Below are 24,070 nucleotides of genomic sequence, written 5' to 3' on the forward strand. Positions count from 1 at the left end.
CCACATCAAATTATACTTCACTGGTCTGTAGGGAGGCTTTCTGAGAAGGAAGCTTCTCTATTATGGACAAATTTATGAATGTTTGCTGTGCATGGCAGTGTGCATATCCCTGTAGTGCATTCATTAGGGATATTTGGGCACATGTTTACAGCATGGGGAATTCTTCCATGTTTTTCCAACAATTGTTCAGCTTTGCCACTATTAGAAGCTAAATACCACATTGCATTTGGCCATTGGCCTAGCAGTATGTGGCATTTTCTCTTATTTTTATATTCAAAATACTAGGCACCTTCCTCAAATGCAGTCTAATTAGAAAATAAAACCTGCACGCATTTAATATTCAAACCTAATGTGTCAAGAAATAATTCTTGATTTGTCCCATACGCCCTCCAAGCCAGCTCCTTCCCCAGTCTTCTGATCCCAACAAGCGGCCCCATGATTCACCTAGCTTCTGAGGTCAAAAACCTAAGAGTAAATTTGACTCCTGTCTTCTCTCCCATCCCACACCCTGTAGCAAGACTTGTCCCTACTTTCCAAAGGTGTCCTGAATCTAGAGCCAAAACTTGAGCTTTCAACATCTCTTGACTAAACTACTACATTAGCCCCCTCTCTGGTCTCACTCCCACTTTAAAAAGGAAAATTAGATTATATTACTCCCTCCTGCACAGATACCTCTGCACTGAGGATTAAATCTACTTTCCTTACTGTGGCTTCCAAGCTTTTCCTGGCTGGGCCCTACCACCTGTCAGCCCTTGTCTCCCGTTCTCCCTCTCCCTTGCTTTCCTGCAGCATGGTGGGTGGTCTTCTTGTGCTTCCTCTCCAGGGTCAGGGCACTTGCTTTTGTGTCTGCCTGGAATGTCTCCACCCAAGATCTTTGCTGGCATCCCTCCAAATTCATTCAGATGTCCCCTTAAATGCCCTTTCTTTCTTTCTAGAATCATCTCCATCCTCCTCATTCTATATCCCCATAAGCTGTTTTATTCTTTTGCAAGCTGTATTTTTGTTTGTTTATTGTATCTTCCCATCACCAAACTAAATACCCCATGAGGATAAGTATTTTGTCTTTCTTTTTTACTGCTGAATTGCCAGTACTGGATAATACAGGGTAGCTCACTGTGGGCACACAATGAATATTTGTTGAATGAATGAACGAATGAATGAATGGCATGATAAAGTTCAAACAAATCTGGAGAGTGAAAAATGAGATTATGCAGGCTAAGAGACTGATCCATGTGGTGACTTAGCTTGAGTAGGCTTTCTGCTCTTAGAAATCTTAAGTAAAATCTTAAAATAGAAATAGAAGAGACTTATGAAATAGCCTAAAGAAAAAAGGAGATCATTTCAAACACACATGAAAAGCACAGAGATAGAAATGAACAAATTATGTGCAGTGTTAAAGAACATGATTATATGAGGAATAATTAGAATCCAGCAATGGAGGAATGCATGATTATAAGAACTACCCTTAATGAGGATTGGCAAAGTACCAGGATCAGCTAAGTATTTTACACTAATCATCTAACTTAATCTTCTGAATAATCTTTTGACGATGTATTGTGATCCATTTTACAGATTTTCTTTTAAGCTTTATAACATTCCTGCAAGATGTCTCTCTTTTATGTCTGAGGAAACGGTGGTTTAGCAGACCCAGTTAGCTAGTAAGTGAAAAAGCCAGAATTCAAAACCAGTCTGACTTCTGAATTATTGTTCTTAATCACCTTTCACTCTCCTTCCATTTAGAAGACCTGGAACACCAATTATGGATTTAAAAAAGGTGGTAATTAAAAAGTTACTTGCATTAACCATAGGCTCAGAGTTCTACTGCTTAACTTCCAGTTGATACAAACTCCATGATCATTTCCTCCTGAACATGGATGGGCAACATCTTGACTCCGCTTTTAACAGCTACAATCAAACACAGTAATTATGTGTTATCACCTCAAAATCTTTCAATTTCAATCCATGGCAATCCCCTGTACCTGTCAAATATCCTGTAACCAGAAATTATGGCCCAACTCAACTCCTATATTGGATGTGATTTGGGGTATCCCAAGGTGTGGGAAGGTTGGGCTGAGACAGAAAACAGTTTTCATAGAATAGGGACCTGTTATGGGGTTCTTTTCCCTAGGTATCTTCTTACAAAGTAGAAATAATATCTTTATCAAAACAATATAATAATGCAGGAACATTGGGGTTAGAGAACAGTAGTCATATTATTGCCTTTTCGTGTAGCACATAAGATTTATCATATATTACAGCAGGCAGAATACAAGCCACAGCAAAAAGAATCCAAAAAATAGTGAAGTGATTTAATTTTGGTTGGGTATCATATCAGGTTGGTCACCCATAAGTTTCTTGAGATCCTTTCTAAAATACATTAATATTGCACACTAAAACACAACATATATATGTGTGTATAACATATATGTGTATTAAATAGCCTATGTGTTATATATAACATATAATGTTATGTGTTATAATAACATAACATATAAATGCACTAAATTATATAGTATTTATACACTAATACTTTTTAACTGTAACTTTAGGCTTAAAAAAAGAGGAAATAATTTGATCCCACAGTATGATATAGAACAATGTATCTTACAGATATATTTTCATCAAAAATTTCATCCCTATTTTTTTTGGTATTATTCTGTCCATCTTATTTTATTTTCTACCTTATAGAGGACTGGGCACATAGTAAGTGCTCAATAAATGCTTTTATAAACTGCATAGATTAAAAACGCCTCTCAAGATAAGAAAAGGTACAAATACAAATGTGTAAAAATAGCATACTCTCTTTCTGTCTTTATTTTTCACTAGCCACATTCACCAGCTCTTCACAGAATCAGATATAACTGAAGGAGTTCCATAAAAACGCTCAGCTCAGCTGTTTTATCTTTGGAGGAGAGTTTTATTTGGCTTCCCCAGCATGATGACAATATCCCTAAAGATGCTCAAGCTCCAGTTTGCTCTAATTCAGTTTAGCAAGCAACCTACTTTCATTTTTAGTAGGGTATATAAACAAACTAGGCAATTAAACCCAAAATCAACTTATCTTTAGGGGAACCCTCTTTATCCCAGGCTGGATACCCACTTTTCTCAAAAACTTCTCATTGTTATTATATTTCCATGTCCTTTTTCTTTGTACTCTCTAATATCGCTCTATATTATAGATATTATTATATATTATATCTATCTATAGGTATTACCTATCTATATAATATAGATATTATAATTTCTATATAATTTCTCACCAAGCAGATATATTCTCTAGATGTTTGGTTATATGAGTGGAAGAGTCTTGAATTATGCTTTGTGCTTAGAGTAAAAGAAAATAACACTGAGCCAACAGAAGCTTTTGGGTGAATGGAACTTAAACTGTCCCACTGTTGAACTCAAGCAATAGGTAATCTTTGTCCTTCATCTTTAATTGTGCTTTGAAAGATACTTACATTTTTTAACCTGAGAAAATATTTAGAGACCTTTAAGTAACGAACCAGAGAATATATTCAGATCTAGATTCTGTGGGCTTTTAAAAATAAATCTTTTATATTAATTCAATGCATAATTATTTTTTCAACATTCAAAGAGGATTAATCTGTTAAATGTTTTTAATGGTCTGTTTAAAGTAGTTGCCACTAGACCATTAGTCCTTGAAAGCCAGAATAATGTCTGACTTGCTTTTGTATCCTCATGTACTAGATTAGTGTCTAGATTAATGGTGTCCAATAGAACTGTTTGCAATAATGGAAATGTTCTCTGTGCCATCCCACGTGGTAGCCAATAGCATATATAAACCATTGAAATGTGGCTAATGAGGCTGAGGAATTGAATTTTTAGTTTTCAAATTTATTTAAATTTTAAATGCTACCTAACAGTTGAAATATGGCTAATGTGCCTGAATTTTGAATTTTTTTTTTTTTTTACTTCAATGCACATGAACTTAAATAAACACATGTGACTAATAGTTACTATACTGGACAGTGAAGGACTAGAACTTAGCACAAAAGAATCATCTTTGATTGAATGAATAAATGCATGAATGAACTACAGGGTGACTTGCATTTGCTTTGAACTCTTCTAGTGTGATTGAACAACCCATCCTCCCAAGTCTACCTCTAATTCTTCCACTACTATATTTCATTATAAAAGACATAATACCTCACCTAATTGGACATTAAATCCAAATGGATTACTTAAGTCTTCTGTTGCTGAGGATGCCAAACCATAAGCCTTTAATGTCTCTCATCTTGTATTTGTATACCTAAAAGCATGTTTTGCAATGAAAGACCTTTTAAATTGCCTTAGCATTTGTATACTACCAAGAAAAGATGGAATGTCAGTACTTATCGTTATTTCTTTCTATGATTAACCTACAGTCATGCACATGACCATGCAACTGAAGCATTGTTCATTGGTTCATGGTCAACTTTCCCACCACAGTCATCCCAAATATTTACTCAGATCACTACACAGTGCACTTAATCATTGAAAACCAGCTCACATGATAAAATAAATGAGCTAGACAGTACTATGATTTACTTAGTTTGCTTAATTTATAGATGCATGATGAAATAAATAGAACTGATATTTTTTATCTCAGCCATATATTAAGTATGGATTGGATTCTACCAGCAAACTTTAAGCAACCAACTATTCATAAAATGGCAATGTTGTGACACATTTTATGGGATAATAGTATTTTCTGATCTTAAGACCTCAAAATTTAGTTAGGGATGCAAAGATGTATATTGGGCAAAATTAGAGGACAAACCGGTCTATAATAGCCTGGTAAATTACAGGCAGAGGGTAATTAGGGGAAAAGTAATAAAATATATAAATGACTGATTGTATAGTAATTGAGCCAGTTCCAAACTATCAATAAGGTATTATATTAGCCTTATTACCTACTGAGTATCCCACTTCGTTTGTAAGTGCAAGGCAATTGGGATTATGTTTCCATTTGATCCTGTTGCGGTAGGGAGTTTCTCTCTATTGACTGCCTACTAGATGCCAGATAAGATTCAAGAGCTTCCCATATGCTATCACATTTCTTCTTCACAACCTAAGAAGAGGAGGAATAAATCATATCTCCAATTTATAGTTGGGGAAACTGAGGTTTCAAGGATTAAGAAACTTGACCTAGGATGCAGGTAGTAATGTTTGGACAGAGAATGTTCAGAGACTTATCAGTTCCCTCCATAACAACTATACAAGTAGAGCCCTATTAGAATGAATGAATGAATGAATGAATGAATTATATATATAATCTCCAAGGAAGGAGGGAAAAAGCAAATATGCCTATTCCTCTAGATACTATATTCTAAAGTGACTCAACTTGGGGGGTAGTTTTCACTCATCTTTTCAGTGTAAATATAATGGACTAAGAATATTACTCATAACTCAAATATAAAAGGGTTTTGTGGATAATTGGGTTGTGGTCTAGCAAATAGGCTTCCCATTCTAACTGAAGCCTCCAGCCAGTATGTGGTCCATTTTAGCATCCTTCACGATTAAACTGACTTAAAAGCATCTTAAAAGACCCCAAATAATAATTCAAAAACTCTCCACATGTGGTATGAAAAGATTAGACAAGTCTTAAGCAGGCAGGGGCTTAAATCTGGCTGATAACACAGTGGAGAAATTATACACCATAAAGGCAGGGGAAAGAAGCAAGGGTTTAGCAAAAGGAAGATATAATCAGGGGACATAAACCTTCCTATAAATCAAGCTTTTCTATTCTGGGTGATTATTTCATAAACTGGATCTTGGGCTGTTGATCTCTTTAAATGATTACTACAAAATGTATGCACTTTTAGAAACAGTTGCTGGCTGATTTATATTTCAGACATATTTTCCATTAGTGTTTATTCCTTGAGAATATGGTTTTTATAATAGAGTTGATATTTTCAAATATTATGGAAAACTTGAAATTCAATTTGTATAAAAGCTATGTAATTTTAGTGTACAATTACTACATCATATTTGGAAAAACAGTGATAAAAGGAGCAACTGAACACATACCCAGATGAGACACATTTTCAAAAGATAAGATCATTTTGTCAGGGAAAGAAATAAAGATAGAAATGTCCCCTTCCCCCCACCCCTTGCCTCTAAATTCTGAAATTCCAGCCAAATAATAAAATCAGTCTTTGAACTTCCTATAAAAACAAAGAACAGTAGGCTTAGTTGGGGGGGGGGGAGGGGAAGAAAGGGCGAAGCAAGATGAAGGGAGAAAGCGAAGGGAAGGGGAAGAGAGGAGAGGAGAGGAGAGGAAATGAAGCACAGGATCTCTAGGATGTTCCATCTTCCTCAGAAATTGGTATTCTATTGAGGAGGCTTGAAGAAGATGAAGTGTTCCTTATCCTAGACATATTTTAAATTGCCAAAATGGCATTTTGTGTTAACAACAGAAGATAAAATATACATGCAGTACCTATTAGTCATGATAACATAATTTATTTATCCTAATGTCTGTAATAAAGACAGCAAGTGAGTTACACAATATTCTTAATCTAAATGAATTGAAGGAGTTGGCTAACTGTTTTGCACATCTAAAGGATATTCTGAATGTACTGTTTATCTAGGCTGATTTATTTTTATCTACCTATCTACCAAGTAAGAGGTGAATTATCCAATGTAATTCTCAACAAAACAGAATCAGGTCACCATCCAAGTAAACAATGGCTTGCAAAGGAAAGAATTCTTACTCCATACAGTGGTAAGAACAGAAGTGATTTAATAAAACAGTGCTATTACTAAAGGCCAAAGTATGGTTAGAATTCTAAGGCCATTATCACTGCCCTTAATGAAAAAAAAAATTCAAAGCTCCTTCATGTTACTAAAGCAGAAAAATTCTACATTTCATTTTTTGGGGAAAAGATAACTTATATGAGACAGCAGTACTAAGAAGCAGTGTGCTTTATTCAGTCAGGCATTTAGTTTTATGATCATTTATGCTAATTTCTAAGCAAAGTAAATGCTTACAGAGACCAGCACCCAGTGAGGTCCTCCGCACAAATTCTCAGACTACTCTCTGAATGAGGATGGAAGACATACAAAGGTCTTTGAAATACACTTATTTGAGGAGGCAGACACAATGTGATTGAGGCACACAAAAATAACTAGACACTATGCCTCAGCCATCACAGGTAATGGGCCCACATGTACATCCATGATTAAGATGGTAATATTTCACTTAACAACTTGTTACAAGTTCCCTTACTCTACTTGTTTTATTATTGTTAAACATTTAGAATATTTGCTTCCTCTAGAAGCTCTTGAGATCTGTAAGTGCTATTATTTCATTACACACATATGCTTTTCTAACGTGCCTCAGATGGCAGGGAACAGTATTGGGAACATAGCAGATGTTCATTAAACATACTTCTAAATTGAATTATGGCATTGTTTTTTTTTTAATAAGTTAAGACCATATGCATGATACCAATAATCACTGTCTGATTTTCTTTTTATTAATGATACTAAATATGGCAGAAAATGTTATATGATGAGTAATATTTTCATGAAATGAGGTATTATTTTTAGCTGGTGTCAAATGAAAAATACTTTCTTGTCCTTTCTTTGGCTTCAAAAAGTTGGCATAAAAGAAAGTGAATTTAAAAAAGAAAAACCCTCTGGAAATTGATTTTTTAAGCTAGAGACTTAGAAACAATAGAATTGATAGAAGAAAAAATAATGATGCTCAGTCTTAGAAAACAAGGCTGACTACTTAGGGTTTTTACCAGAATGTAATCATGGCCAGTCAGCCTTGAAATGTACACTAAAACAACTCTAGGGATAACATTAAGATTAGGAAGTGAAAAATTCAGATAATTCATAGAAATTGGATCTTTTGAAAATGAACATACTTTTAAAGTTTAAGTTCTACCACTAGAAAATTGAATGAGGTTCTCCTTTAGAGAATTTTTTCTTTTTTTAAAATTTAAATTCAATTAGCCAACATATAGTACACGATTAGTTTTGATACAATGTTCAATGATTCATCAATTGCGCATAACACCCAGTGCTCATCACATCATGTGCCCTCCTTAATGCCCATCACCTAGTTACCCTAACCCACCACCCACCTCCTTTGCCACAACCCTCAGTTTGTTTCCCGGAGTCAAGAGTCTCCCATAGTTTGTCTCTCTCTGATTTCTTCCCATTCAGTTTTCCCTCCCTTCCCCTATTGTCCTCTGCACTATTTCTTATATTCCACATATGAGTGAAACCATATAATTGTCTTTCTCTGATTGACTTACCTCACTTAGCATAATACCCTCCAGTTCCATCCCCTTTAGAGAATTTTTGATGAGTTTTTTAATTGTCAGTTGACATACAACATGGCATATACCATTTAAAAATATGTATTTTGATTTAATTTTGATTTAACTTTGTTAATTATAAATACCAAATATTCATAAAAGTTATTGATTCTCTCTCTATATGATCTATTAAGAGTAAGTCAATGAAGAAACTAATGACTAAAACATAGACATTGTGAAGTGGAAGTTGGCATTATTTAGTGATTTAAATCTAAACATTTAAAAACATTCTCAAGAACAGAAACTTGGAAGTAGAACCAGCCTCATTCATGGGCATAACAACCAGTGATGTTGTGCAAAGTCCTGCATGGAATAGGGCTTAATGCCCTGCTGTAGCTTCTGGGTCCTGCATGGGAGCCTGTATTTCCTAAACGTTATCTGAAACCTGCGCATTACTATGTTTTTAAAGATGCTATCTGAGGTTTTATTTCCGTGAGGCAAATATTACTAAGATTTGTACAGCTTAGGTATCTCCCCACCCCTAATAAATATTTAATTCCAATTTCTTATCATCTTTTCTTTATAGCCTTGGCTAAGTGGAAAAAAATGTAGATTTTGCCAAATATAGAACATGATACCAGCACCCAGACTACCTACCAGAGGGTTACTGCTCTCTCTTCTTCAACATGCTGATTTAAAATACCCAAGAAGTAGGGGCACCTGGGTGGCTCAGTTGGTTACGTGTCTGACTTCAGCTCAGGTCATAATCTCAGGGTCCTGGGATCAAGCCCAGCATAGACTCAGGGGGGTGTCTGCTTCTCCTTCTCCCTCTGCCCCTCCCCCCACTCATGCACACACACACACACACACACACACACACACACACTCACACACACACTCTCTCTCAAATAAATAAGATCTTTAAATAAAATAAAACACTCAAGCCGTGACATAATGCAAAGATTATTTCCTCATATTTACCAATTAAAATATTTCTAATTTCTACTTCACCTTCTTCCAAAAGCATATGAAATGATTATAAAATGAAACATGGTTTTAAATAAAATGAACAGGAATCCAAGCAGAATAGTATCATTAATAAAAAGAAAAAGGAGTAGATACAACTAGGTGTCTAAATAATGTAGTTTGTTATAGGTAGTCACTTCATTTAGGCATTAGATTATAACTTTTTAACTTTTTAACAAAATAAAGCTGGCAAACTGCTCATCAGTAATCAATCTTTTCAAATAACATTAAAAATTGTAGGAAAAAAACCCCCAAAATTGTACAAGGTAGATATCTTTCAAATGTACAGCCTCTTTACATTTCTTGAGTCGAGTTTGGCTTTTGGAATTTCCTTTAGGGTTTCCAGTGCATGTTTAAGTTCTTTAACGAGTCCCTGTATTTGGAAGTCCTAGGTGCTTGTTCTTTCACCTTTGGTGTTCTTTATAGACAAACTTAGGAAACCCAAAAAGCGAGTGGAGGAGGATGAAACCTGATGCTGATGATAAAGGCCTGGCTGGCAGAGTAAGTCAATCACTTAGGAAGTGAACATGGAGACCGGATGGATAGATTAGACCTTTCTAGTTGTTAATTTGCCATTATGGCCTAAGTGGGGAGGCCATTTTTTTAAAAAGTTATCTTACCTTTAAAAATGCTCAAGTTAAATATGTTGCTTTCAGAAATATTCCTTCCATTTTGTCACCTTAATTTTTATGACAGGATTCAAGGATATTGCCAGCAAAAAGAAATACTTTCTAAATGTGTCCTTCTATGTTTATACTCACATTCAGGCTGAGTGGCCACTTTGATGGGTTGAGAACTCTCCCCTGGTCCCCACTCATTGTAGGCCACAACTCGGAAGGTGTACATGGCTTCTGGCTTCAGGTTTCCCACAGTAAGCTGAAGGGCCCCAGGCTGGGATGTGTTCAATGCTCGTTCCCTGGGAAGTAAAAGGTTCAGGGAAAGATTATTCTAACATCAATACTTTTAGCCAAACCTTTATTTAACGTGCCAAAGCAGTGAGGTGGACTAAGGTTTGCTTACTCATTTCATGCTGACTCTGCTGTAAATCAAGGCCTCTAAGGTTTACTATGAGAAGCAAACTGGAAGGATCTACACATAAATACTGCAGGGTTTGGGGGGAGCTCAAGTTTATGCCATTCCCATGAAACTTGCAAACAATAGTCTTTTCCCTCAACACTTTACAATTTAGAATTCAAAACTCATGACAAAGAGCTATTAAAATAAGAAGAAACATCTGGAATGTAGACAGGAAGATGCATTTTGTAAACATCCGGCTAATGACAGAAATCAAGGTTTCAATTATTCCACAAATCGGTCTTTGTCAGTATTGCCAACAAATCCATTTATGCATTTTCTCTCATTGTATGAAAGGAAAAGGCAGATGCTAAGTGCTGATGCGCATGGAGCTTGAGCTCCTGTGGTTAAGTTAAGTGCAATTAGTGAAGGAGGGTAGATTCCTTTCTACGTGAGGAGAAACTGCAACACATGTCTACTTGCCTTGTTCTTCAAGCCACATCTACGTGTATCCATTTCATTTCTCAACCAAAAGCTTCCTCAGTGGTTCCAGACCAATGAATTACTTTGCTGATCCTGGTGCAATTTGTAGTACATATTAAGATAGGGCAAGCTCTACTGATAATAGATGCTAATATATAAGAAACAATAACTCCTAAAGTATTATTTAAGAATACACATGATTGTAGATACTCGTAGCCCCCTTGGTGTCATATAATTGACTGGCAGGCGAAGAAGGAACTTCTAAGCTACTCAATTGTTTCTTAAGTTTTCTATTTCTAGATAGTAATCTCTTGCACCTTAGTGGGATTGTATGTACATTTTAATTTTGCCATTTGGTTTTATTTTGTCTGGGGAGATATTTAAAATGAAACCCAGTTTTCTGTCAGGGCAAAGCAGGTTTCCAAAGAGAAAAATAAAGACAAAGTTTTAAGGGCATTATTGGTGATTCTTGGGCATGCGTGCAATGTGAATTTGATGGATATGACAGAGACTGGCTGATTCATTCTCAAACCCATTTCTTCTTCTTCACATGCTAGACAGGATTTCCTATGAGGTCTAGATGAAGCCATGTGACTCAGTCTACCCAGTGAGTTTGAGTGTACACATCATGTGCTGATTCCAGGCATGGCCTAGAAAAACTGCACACATGGTTACCTCTGTGTTCTCTTCCTTCACCCATGAGCTTGGGGTAGGCAAGCATGGCTACTTTGGGAGCCATATATTGATAATAGAGGAGTCAAAATTTGCAAGAATTCTGGAGAAGAGCTGGGAGAAGAACTGCCTGGCAATCAGGAACATCCCTTTTCTACTTTATAGAATCAAACAGTTTTGAGTCATTATGAATTTTAGGTTTTGTTTGTTATAGCAGTTAGTGTTATTTTATCCAGTACTACTAATAATTAAAATATATACCCTGAGTGGTTACCAGAGTCTAGGGGGAGAGAGGAAGAGGAAGTTATTCAGTGGGTACAGAGTTTCAATTGGGGAAGATGAAAAAGTTTTGGAGATAGAGAGTGGTGATAGTTCTTTGAATGCACTTTATACCATAGTATGAAGTATACCACACTTAAAAATGGTTAAAACTGTAAATACCATGTTATATATATTTACCACAATAAAAGCCAGTCAAACAAATACCCTGTATGAATCTTAATATAGCCTAAGGTTTAGGTATTTCTTTAGGAGTGCTCTGTTAAGTTGCCTCAAGGCTGAACTGTGACTTACAATGGGGAGGTGGGGGGCAGGGTCTGGGTGGGATTCAACAGTAACTGAAAGTAGGTAGGGGTAAGACATCAGATAATGCTCCCACATACCACTTACCACACTGCTATTCTACCCACCTAAGATTATTTAGGCCAACAAATTGCTTTGTAAAAGAAAATCCTCATAATCAGATTGCATGTCTTATGGATATATGGATTTTTGCATCTTATTTTTCTTTAGCAGAAGAACTTTGAGATACATTGCCTCATGGAGCCCTTTTATATAGATAGGGTGATTTTATCATCATTTTACAGATGCAAAAGTGTACTTTGGAAAAACAGCATTATTTTTTTTTTTTTTTCCCAAAGGACTCAGAGTTAGTGGATAGCAGAGTTAAAAATGGAACCTGGGGCTTCATCCTTTAAACACAGTATTGATATCACGCAACAATTGTGGGGCCTATTTGGATCATGGGCACTTTGGGTAGAAGACATAAGTTTCCAAAGGAGTAGAAGGGATTCTAGGCATTCGAAACCACTGTGAGATGAATCTGTCACCTGCTGTGATATCTTTTCTAGCCATATAAGCAACATAGATGTCATTGAAGGTCAGATTTGCATACCAAACTTCTTGGGTGTCTATGAGGAAAGACAACCTTCATAATTGACTTTATTCATATACTACTAAAAAACTGAGCTAAAGAGCTATGTTCTGGAACATGCTGGCATAATTTCTTGAACAGACATCCTTCAGAGGAAAAGAGGCAAGAAAATCTGGGTATGCCCATGTAAGAATGTCCAAGATCATATAATGAAAATAGCACGCACATATAAAAGTGGATGCTGGATTTTATTATGAGGAAGAGAGTTTTATGTTCCCATAATCTCTATCAGCCTCCAAAAAGTATTCCAAATTAATAGTAGTCATTAAAAAAAGTATATTCATTGATATGAACAATTGATGCTTCCTCCATATTACATAAAGTGTGACAAAGCATTTTTAGAAAATACTTCTATGGTAGCAATCTGGAAAAAAATACAGTTTAAGCAAATACAGTGTGTTTTTCCACAATTACCTTCAACACAACTCCACACCTCTACTCTTATCACATGCTGGTACTGCCCTGGATTGATCACGCTTCTTCAGCGTAGGCTCTTAGTGGCTTAAAACAATGATTTAATCTAAACATTTCAAATTTATGTGCCACTTTTCAGAAATCTGCTCATCTTATCAAAGTGAGGTTGCATCAAAATGCTTTGGACCCTGTGAAGTGGATTCAGCATTTTTAAGTCTGAGATTGTTGTTTTGATTTTCTTATTAATTTATCTGAGCCTGATTCCTCAGGTGCTGATTGGTGCCATGAAAATGTTTACCTAATCAAGTTTCTTAAAAACTAAAAGAGATGCTGTACGTAAACCACATGAGGCAGGAGGCAGGTTGCCTGGGAGTCAACATGGAGTCTCATACACGTGGTAGTTACTGCTGTTATTTTTATTATTATAACAAAATACCACCATGACCTCATAAGAAATAAGCACTCTTGAGTCCAAGAAGAGGACATTTCCACAAACTGTTTAGAACGAGGAATTTGAGGAGAGAAATTAATAAGAGGTATAGTCATAAAGAAAAAAATACATAAATAGATTTCATTGAGCTCTATGGGCCTGCTCCCCCTTTACTCCCCTCAAACAAAATAAAACAAAACACTTTTTTTTATATTTAATTTTATGTATTTTTATATTTAATTTTATATTTTAATTATAGATTAATTTTGTTTTCCAAGACAAGTTAAATTTTAAAAGTGGTCATAACTAGAGGTATTGAATAAGTTCTGATAACGAAAATAGTAATATCTTTCAAAGGTGGAGGCTTCACTGACAGCAAACTGAGAAGGAGCGGTGTTCCTTGCATTCCACAGCATAGCTGAACAGCCCTGTGAAATGTGATGTCCACACGGCTAGTGCCTGGGCTTTGTTGCCAGGCTGCTCTGGTGCTTCCTCGGGTCCTACGAGGGGGGTCTTCAAGCTGCTGAAGGCATACAAATGCATTCCGGGAAACTGGCATTTCCTGCCTGTCGTCCTTCACAGATTTGTTCAGTTCAAGCCCCAAAGTTTGACAGGGGGCTTTTGATCATTCCTTCCATGCTGTAGTCGTTGCAAAATTAAACACAAACCATTTCCCAACAAGTAAGTAAAACCTGAGTTTGGAAGGGCAATTTATTACTCTGTGTTTCTCTGGTCTCCCAATAAGCCAATGGCAGCCACCTGAAGTGGTTACACTCTCCAGAGCCTCCACTTGGACCAGCTGGTAATTAGGATTTTCCCTCTGTGCACTCTGGTCCATTCTCTTCTGTCAATGGGCAGATAAACACACTAGGTGCTGAAGAACAGAGACCAGTTGCTGTTAGGAATTTGCCTAATTATTCTGTTGGGGTGTTCTGCCTGTCACTGCACCAACTACCCCTAGAAAAGCATCAGGGGCCCAGACCAGCTGTCTCTGGGTGAGGTTCTCTCCTAGGACTCCGAAGACATAATTGCCTTCCAATCCACAGAGCTCAGAGTCATGGTCTGTGGCATCAGCTTATATATATATATACACACACACACATATATATATATATATATATACATTTTTTTTTTTTAAGATTTTATTTATTTATTTGACAGAGAGAGAGATAGCGAGAGCAGGAACACAAGCAGGGGGAGAGGGAGAAGCAGGCTTCCCACGGAGCAGGGAGCCCGATGCGGGGCTTGATCCCAGGACCCTGGGATTATGACCTGAGCCGAAGGCAGACGCTTAACGACTGAGCCACCCAGGCGCCCCGTGTGGCATCAGATACATTGTCAGACAAAGCTTCATGACTTCACTTCTGTTCCCTTGACTCTGAGTTGGTAGTGTGGGGCTTGGGCAGGTTCAAGATTAGTTGGCTGAAGTAAAAGGAACAAGGCACCTGTGCTTTCTAGAATCCATTCACTATAACTTCATCCATTGAAAATTCACAAAGAATATAAATATAAAAAGTCTGTCTCCTCCTGCTGGCTGAAAATAACTGTAGGCAACTTGCCTTCTTTGACCTCTACATGGAGACCAAGAAGAGTTCACAACTAGGAGAAATTTCTTTCTTGTAAACTCTAGTTTTAGGTGCTTTAGGTCACCTGGTGGAGGTTTTTTAGACAATAACAGCTATGTTTTAAAAGCATACTCTTGGGGCACCTGGATGGCTCATTCAGTTAAGTGTCTGACTCTGGGTTTTAGCTCAGGTCATGATCTCAGGGTCATGAGATTGAGCCCGGAGTTGGGCTCAGTGGTCAGCATGGAGTCTGCTGGTCCCTCTCCCTCCCCCTTTACCCCTCCCCCTGCTCTCTTCCTCTCTCTCTCTAAAATAAATAAATAAAATCTTAAAAAATAAATAAAAGCACACTCCACACTCTTTCACCTAATAAAGACAATGCTGCTGCTTTTCTGAGATCAGATAGTGAAGTCTTAGATGCTGATACATTTTGAGGCATGAAGTCCAAGATGGTAGCATAGAATGCACCCTTGTACACTTCGCATTAAGACCTAACTCTGGTTAGGTTATATTCTCCTATGCTCTGATTTGTACTTACAGTGTACTGTATTATAATAATAGCTTCTCCATTTTGTTTTTTTTTTTGTCATTGGTCTTCCCAGTTCTTTCTTCTATTGATGGAGATACTCTCCCAACATCTGTAATCTGTCAACTGCATGCCCGAAATTTTGTGCTGCTTGTCATTCTATGGTTAATACATCTCAACTCCTTGTGACAAGATCCAAAGACCTTCAAGATGTGGCCGAAACCTTTCACACTCATCTACAATGATCAACTCTGCCCTGCAACACCATATCCATCTCTGCTTCTCAGTCTGCTGCCATTCTGCCTTTTATTAGTTTGGTTTAGTTTTGTTTTGCTTCAATTATCCTGGAGTTACCTTCTCCTGACTCACAGTTCCTTCTCAGTTTGGCAAAAGCTTGTTCATTCTTCCAAGCCAATTCAAATAAAATCTCTTGACTTGAGCTTTCCTACTATCATGTCCTGTGATTCCAGCAGCATTAGTCTTTCTTTCATGGTTTTGCTGCTCTTGGTTTATAGATCTATTATAGCACATATCACATTGTATTAATAGGCATGTCTGTCTTTAACTCAGTTGTGAATTACTTCAGAAGAGAAGCCATATTCAATTCACATTTTGTTGGCACTCAGCATATACGCCCAGTGAATATAAAAATGGCTATGTTGTTGGTGCTCACAAATTTTTAAATGAATACATAAATAAATGTAAAAATGTTAATAGAATAATTGCATAACATCTCCACATAGTGTGATCTCCAAAACATTTAGAGAGCTGGATCTGATTCCATTTTTCTTTCTTTCTTTTTTTTAATTTCTTTTTTTATTATTATGTTCAGTTAGCCAACATCATTAGTTTTTGATGTAGTTTTCAACGATTTATTAGTTGTGTATAACACCCAGTGCTCACCACAACATGTGCCCTCCTTAATGCCCATCACCCAGCTACCCCATTCCCCCACTCCCCCTTCCTTCTGAAACCCTCAGTTTGTTTCCTGGAGTCCAGAGTCTTTCATCGTTTGTCTCCCTCTCTGATTTCTTCCCATTCAATTTTCCCTCCCTTCCCCTATGGTCCTCTGTGTTATTCCTTATGTTCTACATATGAGTGAAACTATATGGTAATTGTCTTTCTCTGCTTGACTTATTTCACTTAGCATAATCCCCTCCAGTTCCATCCATGTCGGTGAAATGGTGGGTATTCATCCTTTCTGATGGCTGAGTAATATTCCATTGTATATAGGAACCACATCTTCTTTATCCATTCATCTGTTGAAGGACATCTTGGCTCCTTCCACAGTCTGGCTATTAGGGACATTGCTGCTATGAACATTGGGGTGCATGTGACCCTTTGGATCACTACATTTGTATCTTTGGGGTAAATACCCAGTAGTGCAATTGCTGGGTCATACAGTAGCTCTATTTTCAACTTTTTGAGGAACCTCCAGACTTTTTCTAGAGTGGCTGTACCAGCTTGCATTCCCACCAACGGTGTAAGAGGGTTCCCCTTTCTCCACATCCTCGCCAACATTTGTGATTCCATTTTTCTATCCCAACTTATTTGGGTGACCTTTGGCATATCACTTCAGCTTCCTGGATTTTGTTTTCATTATTTGAAAACAGAGTGGGATCTACTCAAAGGAGCCTTTCTAGTCTAATATTCTTTGTTGGGAACAGAAAATTGTGTGTGTGTGTGTGTGTGTGTGTGTGTGTAACTGAATTTAGCGCTTCTGTAATTTACATTTCAGAAGTAAGGAGACTTTTAAAGAGTAAGCATGATACTGTTTCTTACTGGATCATTTGTAACAACATGTCTCTAGTATACATTTTAAGTAAACACATATTGTCTTGCCCAAGTGCACCAGGGTGTTAACATTTAGTTACACTTGTGAGGTGAGCAACAAATGCTGTCTTGAGGTATCAAACACCTAATTAGTTGCTTCAAGGCGGGGGGGAGTGAGTTACATTAATGGTGCTTTATAGGGAAGGAATTATGTTACTTTTAACGGAAAGATGTTTAGCATCCCCTTTTTATCCACTCCACTTTCACTTTTATTTCTTCAGTGACAAGAATGGTACAATGATAAGATTTCAAAACTGAAATATGGTGTCTACTAGAATAAGGCTCAAAATGACAGCAGTAACAGCTACCCAATGCTACACTCTTTATTACCCCAGAGCCAGAGTCTGAAATCAAGAGCTATCTTGAAGGAAAAGTGGGTTCAGAGGTGACTTGCCACCAGATAAAGCATAGGGAAATGGAGATCATCTAGTTGGTCAGAGGTATTTTGACTAAATTTTGCCTGTAAGTTCCTTTTTTTTCTTGAATTGTTAAAAAGCATAGTCTGAGGGACAGACTTTAAAAAATTTTATTTTAATATAATCTCTGTTTCAGCATCTAGTATACATTCAAGAGACTAGTTACATAACAAATAGCTACTGCAATAAAACATTAAAAAACTATCTTCTCATGGAAAAAAAGCTTTTTGTTTCAAATCATTAATTTTGTTTAGTTTCAGCCTCTGTCCCTTAATAAATATGACTCAGTTCTGGGTCCTCTTCTTGGTTTTATTTTTTTTGGGGGGGCGGGGAGGGAGGATGATCCATTTTCTTCTTTAAAAGCTGTAGTTATCATACATATGCTGACAAATTCCTGATATTTAACATATTTCTGGCCCAAACTTCTCTGAGCTCCAGCCAGGTTCCTTATTCTGAAGTCCCCACTTGACATTCCCACTTGAATGTATGTAAAAAAACATGTCTGAAGCTGAATTTATGATCTTCATTCTCAAGCCTGGGTCTTTTCCAGCATCCTAATGTCAGTGAGTTACCCTAGCATCCCTCCATTTAAATAAGCCAGAAAACTAGGAACTATCCTTGTAAACATCCGTTGTCTCACCATGGCTGCCAATCTGTCAGCTACTCCTATCAATTTTGCTTCCTAAATATCTCTAGAATATTATGTTTCTCCTGCTCCATCTCTACTGATCCAGCCTTAGTCTGACCCACCGTCATTTCTCGCCTGGACTTCTGCAATAGCCTAGGTGGCTTCCCTGCATCCACTGGGCTGACCACATGGGTTTAACTTCCACTCTGCAGCTACAGCTGTCTTTTCAAAATACAGACCTGATTATCACATAGACACTATGCACACATGTCTTCTCTCACAGAGGCACATTCCTTTCCTTTAGAGCTCTTAATTCAGTGTGTAGTTATATATTCTTCAGTAGAATGATCCTCCCGACATTATTAAACTGCCTCCAAAGAGACTGTTGACTTCTCTATTATTCCCAGTACAGAGCCGGACACATAGTCAACTCACAAGTGAATAATGGGTCATTCATTTGTATATGGCATTTATAGAGGGCATGTTTTATTTTTCAGTATACATTAAGCCCATTGGAAGAATTAAATCACTATTCTCTTACTCAATGATCTAAGGACATTTTGAGGTAGAAAGGACAGGGCTTTACATTTTTACAGAGAAGCAGAGTAAAAGGGGGGCTAACTTTGCCAGGCTGTAAGCCAGGACCAGAATGTGGAGCTTTGGATTCTGAGTCTTGTTCTCTTTCCTTCACAACACCCTCCCTTCATAACGAGCTTCATCAGCTGCACAGCCTCAGCTCTGAAGAGCGGGAAAAGAAGATGTAAACACCATGTTGAAAATGTAATGCACGATGAATTCTAAAGTGAATCCTCCATGTCAATCATGCAAAGGTGGCCCTCTAATCCTGAGCAGTGAGCAGAGGTTTTCTGAGGCAGCATAAAGCAATGTAACGCATACAGGGCTGCAAGTTGGAAGACCCAGTCCAGCTTTTGTCCTGCCACAGAATAGGGGTGTGACCTTGAGCAAGTCAGGGGCTATCTTGGAGCCTTCCCTGCTTCATTTGCAAAATGAAGATACCAGTCCCTTATCTGCCTACCTCACAGGGTTATTGTGAGGATTAAATTGAACGATGCTCATGAAAGTGTTTTAATTCTCTCATCTGAACTCCCACAGTACTTTATATGTACCTCTTTTAGGGAATATCTTTTACTTTGTATGGTACACTGAAAAGATCACTGGACTAGAAACTTTGCATTTAAATCTTTCTTCTAATATTTACTAGTTGTGTAGTTTCTTAAGCAGTGTTTTTTCAGATTTTCTGAACAGAGTGATGCGTGCTGATCCATAAAATGGAAATTATCATACCTGCCTTTTCTGAGGATCAAATGGGCTAACATTTAAAAAGTGATAAAGTCCTCTCTGAATATAAATTGGGAAACATCTGTATTTCATTGCTTTTCATTTCTAATACACACAATCATTTGCACATAGCTCTGGCTGACAAGAACTGAGTGCTTTTGGAGCACCAGGCAATAAGCAAATGTTTTAGGCACTAACAATTTTTGAAGTCGTCATAGCCTTACATGTCAGTTATGATTATTATTCCACATGAGGAATCTATCCCACATAAGGGCCACACAGCTAGTTAAGTTCCAAGCCAGGATTGAAACACATACAGTTGAATTCCATAGTCACATTACCCTAAGCTTTTGGCTACACTGTGTCACACTCCATAAGTAACTTTAGATTATGGAATGGGAAATACAATGTTCTATACATACACAAAAAATCTGCTACTCTGTCTATAACTGGTAAATAAATGATGCAAATCAACTTAGCCGTTAAGTCAGAAAATTGCTGGAAAGAAGCCTGTAGAAGAAATTTATGTCATAATTCTGAAAATATCAAGAAAGCCTGATTCTCTTCCAGGTTAATCCACTAACTATGTTAGGAGCAAGTTGGTGTAGTGATTGAGAACACCTGCTTTGGAATCAGGCCTGCATTATATCCCGGTTCTACCACTTACTAGCTGTATAGCAGAGATGACAATGTCTTCTTTAAGCCTCATGTGGATAATGTTTTGTTGTGGGGATGAAATAAGATAATTTATGTAAGAGATGCTTAGCCTGGCATCTGGCACAGTAAGTGTTCAATAAATGCTCTCACCATGAATGCTTACTCAGTGGCCTTCAGCATGAGACTTACTCCTGCCCTGAGTATCAGTTTCTAAATGTTTAAGTAGCAGAAAGTTGTACTATGATTCCAAAGATCACTTTCAATTCAATGATTTTTAGGTACAAGGAGGGGATAGCTGGATATTTGTGAAGGAACTGCATCTCTGTGAATCCTGGCTTTCAGGTTCTGTAATTTGTCCCGTTTCCTGACTTATGAAATGAAAGCACCCAAGGGGCTGAATAAAAAAAAAAAAAAAAAAAGCTGTTAACTATGGCACTTGCATTATTGACACCATTAACCAGTCAGACAGATTAATGATAATCTGAGCTAGAGTAATTTGCCTGACAAAGTCATTACTAGTCTGAGGCAAATGTTAAATCCACCACCTTTTAAAAAGCTATTGTGTTAAGGAGCTAAATAAACCTATATGAGCAAATAAGCATCACAGCTAACCGCTCAGAGACATATAGCATATATTTGCTCTAGTTGAGAGTGAGAAAATGAACAGGGATATTGGAATCAAATTTCAAAATCAACTTTCATTTTTTCTCAATTAAAAAATTTTTTTATTGAACTTCAGTTAACTTATTCATCCTCCTCAGTAACACAATTTGTTTTATTAATTAAGGAACTATCTATTAAGAATACCACATCTGTCTCTCTGCCACCTTTATCCAACTAGTTCCAATCAGTAAGTGTCTACAGAAGTCATGATACTAGACACGTGGGTATGGAATTATAAATAAGACCTAGTTTCCGTCATCAGGAAGAGAAACATGCATGTACTCAAACACAAAACTGGACAAAAGGTAGGAATAATATAATAGTAATCAAATTATAAGGGAAAAATTGATGATTTATGAGCTGGAGGATTGTGGGGAGATTCACATAGTAGTTGACATTGCAGTTCGAGCTTCAATTCAACAAATATTTTGTGAGTGTTTATTATGGGTTCCATATTGCTCTAGGTACTAAGAATAGCTCAGGGAATAAAGGAGATAAGAACAGCCCTGCCCACATGAAGCTTATATTCTGGCATCAAGAAAGGGGATTCAGGAAATACTAAGTACAAGGTGATAAAGCTGTGGAAAAAAATATGAATGAAAAAGGGCATAGGGAATGGGTATTGGTCAGATAAGACATCCAGAAGAAGGTGCCACTTCATCAAAGACTCAGTGCAATCCAAGGATCCACATGGATGTCAAGGGGAGGAACATTCTTTTTTTTTTTTTTTTAAAGATTTTATTTATTTATTTGACAGAGAGAGACACAGCGAGAGAGGGAACACAAGCAGGAGGAGTGGGAGAGGGAGAAGCAGGCTTCCCGCCGGAGCAGGGAGCCCGATGCGGGGCTCGATCCCAGGACGCTGGGATCGTGACCTGAGCCGAAGGCAGACGCTTAATGACTGAGCCACCCAGGCGCCCCAAGGGGAGGAACATTCTAACAGGCTGATCAGCAAGTGCAAAAACTTGAGGGAGGAGGATTCTTGGTATATTTAGGAAACGCAACGAAGCCAGTGAGACTGGAGAGAAGTGAGCAAATAGGTAAACGTTAAGAATAAGTGATGAGTCTAGGAAGGTGACAAGGGACCAGATCAGGAAGGGTATCTGCTTGGTCTCTGAATGAGATAGAAAGTCATTGGAAGGTTTTGAAGCAGAAGGATAACAGGATCTAAGGTATGTTTTAAAAGATTTATTCCTGCTGCTGTGAGGGAACCGCCTTGAGAGGTTATTGCAATAGTTCAGATGACACTTGATGGTAATAAAAAGGGGTAAGAAGCGGTAAGATTCAGTATATGTTTTATTTTTATTTCTTTATTTGGCTTTATTTTTTTATCATGGAAAATTTTAAGCAACACAAAACTAGACAGAATGATACGATGAACCACTTTATTCCCGTCACTCAGTTCAAAACTGAAAGTCTTTAGTATTATTTTATAACAAATACCAAGTATTATATTGCTTCCTGGATTCAGGATGTATTTTGATATTGCTGCTAAGACTTGATGATGTTTTTGGTTATACAATATAAGAAAAAGAAAAGAATTAACAATTATTCCAAGGATTTTGGCCTGAGTAATGAGAAATATGTAGATTTCACTGAGATAGGGTAATCTCTGTAATAATAAAGTATTTGGAGGGGGGATGAAGGAAAACAGGTATTTGGTTTTGTTGATACATTGTAGATACTCATAAGAAATCAAAAGTTAAGAAACCAAGGCAGAATTTGGATATATGATTCAGGACTACAGGTAAAATGTCAAGACCAGAGATACAAATTTGGAAGACATCAGCATACTGACAAAATATAAAGTCACAAACTGGATAAAAAGAGATCTTCAAAGCCTGAGCCCTGGGGCAATCCAATATTCACAGGTCAGGGAGATTTGGAGTAAAAAGTAGAAGCTAAAAATGAGTGGCCAGAGGGATTAGAGTAGAACCAGGAAAGTGTGTGTAATAGAACCCAAGGGAATGATGAGTGTCACAAAAGGGGAAGTGATCAAATATGACAAAATTTGCTTATTGCCCAAGTAATGTGAGGACTGAGAATTGACTATTGAGTTTAGCAACATGGAAGTCACTGGTGAACCTAGATAAGAGCAGTTGCTTGAAATATTAGGGATAGAATCATGACTGAAATACGAGGTAAGGTAAAGAAGAAGATAGCAGGAGGGGAAGAATGAAGGGGGGGAAATTGGAGGGGGAGATGAACCATGAGAGACGATGGACTCTGAAAAACAAACTGAGGGTTCTAGAGGGGAGGGGGGTGGGAGGATGGGTTAGCCTGGTGATGGGTATTAAAGAGGACACATTCTGCAGGGAGCACTGGGTGTTATGCACAAACAATGAATCATGGAACACTACATCAAAAACTAATGATGTAATGTATGGTGATTAACATAACAATAAAAAATTAAAAAAAAGATACGAGGTAAGGTATTGGGGTGAAGTTAGACAACTCAAGGGAATTTGCTATATAAGGGAATACAGAACGGAGTGGTAGAGGAGGGAGAAGATTGAGGGAAAATTTGTTGAGATGGAAAATACAACTGCATGTTTGTATGTTGATGAACAGGATCCACCAGAATGGAAAAATTTTATAATGAGGGGAGAGAAGGAATAGCTGAAGTTTTGTTCTTTTGTTTAAAAAAGGATGAAATCCAGTGCATAAGTGAAAGTTTGGCCATACTTGTTAAGAGTATGGGCAGTTTTTTATAGAAATTTAGGAGACATATTATATGCTGAAAGACACATTGGGTAGGTAAGTCAGATGATGATGATGATGATGATGATTACCATCTTTGAGCCTTATTTTCAGCCTCTTTCCCATATTGTCTCTGAGTTCACACTATTCTGAGCCTCTCCATACTGCCTATATGCAATGACTTCCCTGGATGCTTTGCTTCAATTCCTTCAATTAGTTCTCATAGCAATTCAGAGAGGTATAATGCATCTTCCCTCT

General features: G+C 37.3%; 1 protein-coding gene across 2 annotated transcripts in view; it reads right to left on the minus strand.

Moving 5' to 3' along the window:
* DCC (DCC netrin 1 receptor) overlaps positions 1–24,070 on the minus strand; it is a 1,153,179-nt gene that overhangs the window by 326,963 nt on the left and 802,146 nt on the right. For both annotated transcript variants that reach the window (XM_078060292.1, XM_078060291.1), the window contains exon 9: positions 10,061–10,215. In XM_078060292.1, coding sequence (XP_077916418.1) covers positions 10,061–10,215 — 155 coding nt within the window. The remainder of the gene's footprint in view (positions 1–10,060; positions 10,216–24,070) is intronic.

This window comes from Halichoerus grypus, chromosome 13 (assembly GCF_964656455.1).
Source record: "Halichoerus grypus chromosome 13, mHalGry1.hap1.1, whole genome shotgun sequence".
NCBI lineage: Eukaryota > Metazoa > Chordata > Mammalia > Carnivora > Phocidae > Halichoerus > Halichoerus grypus.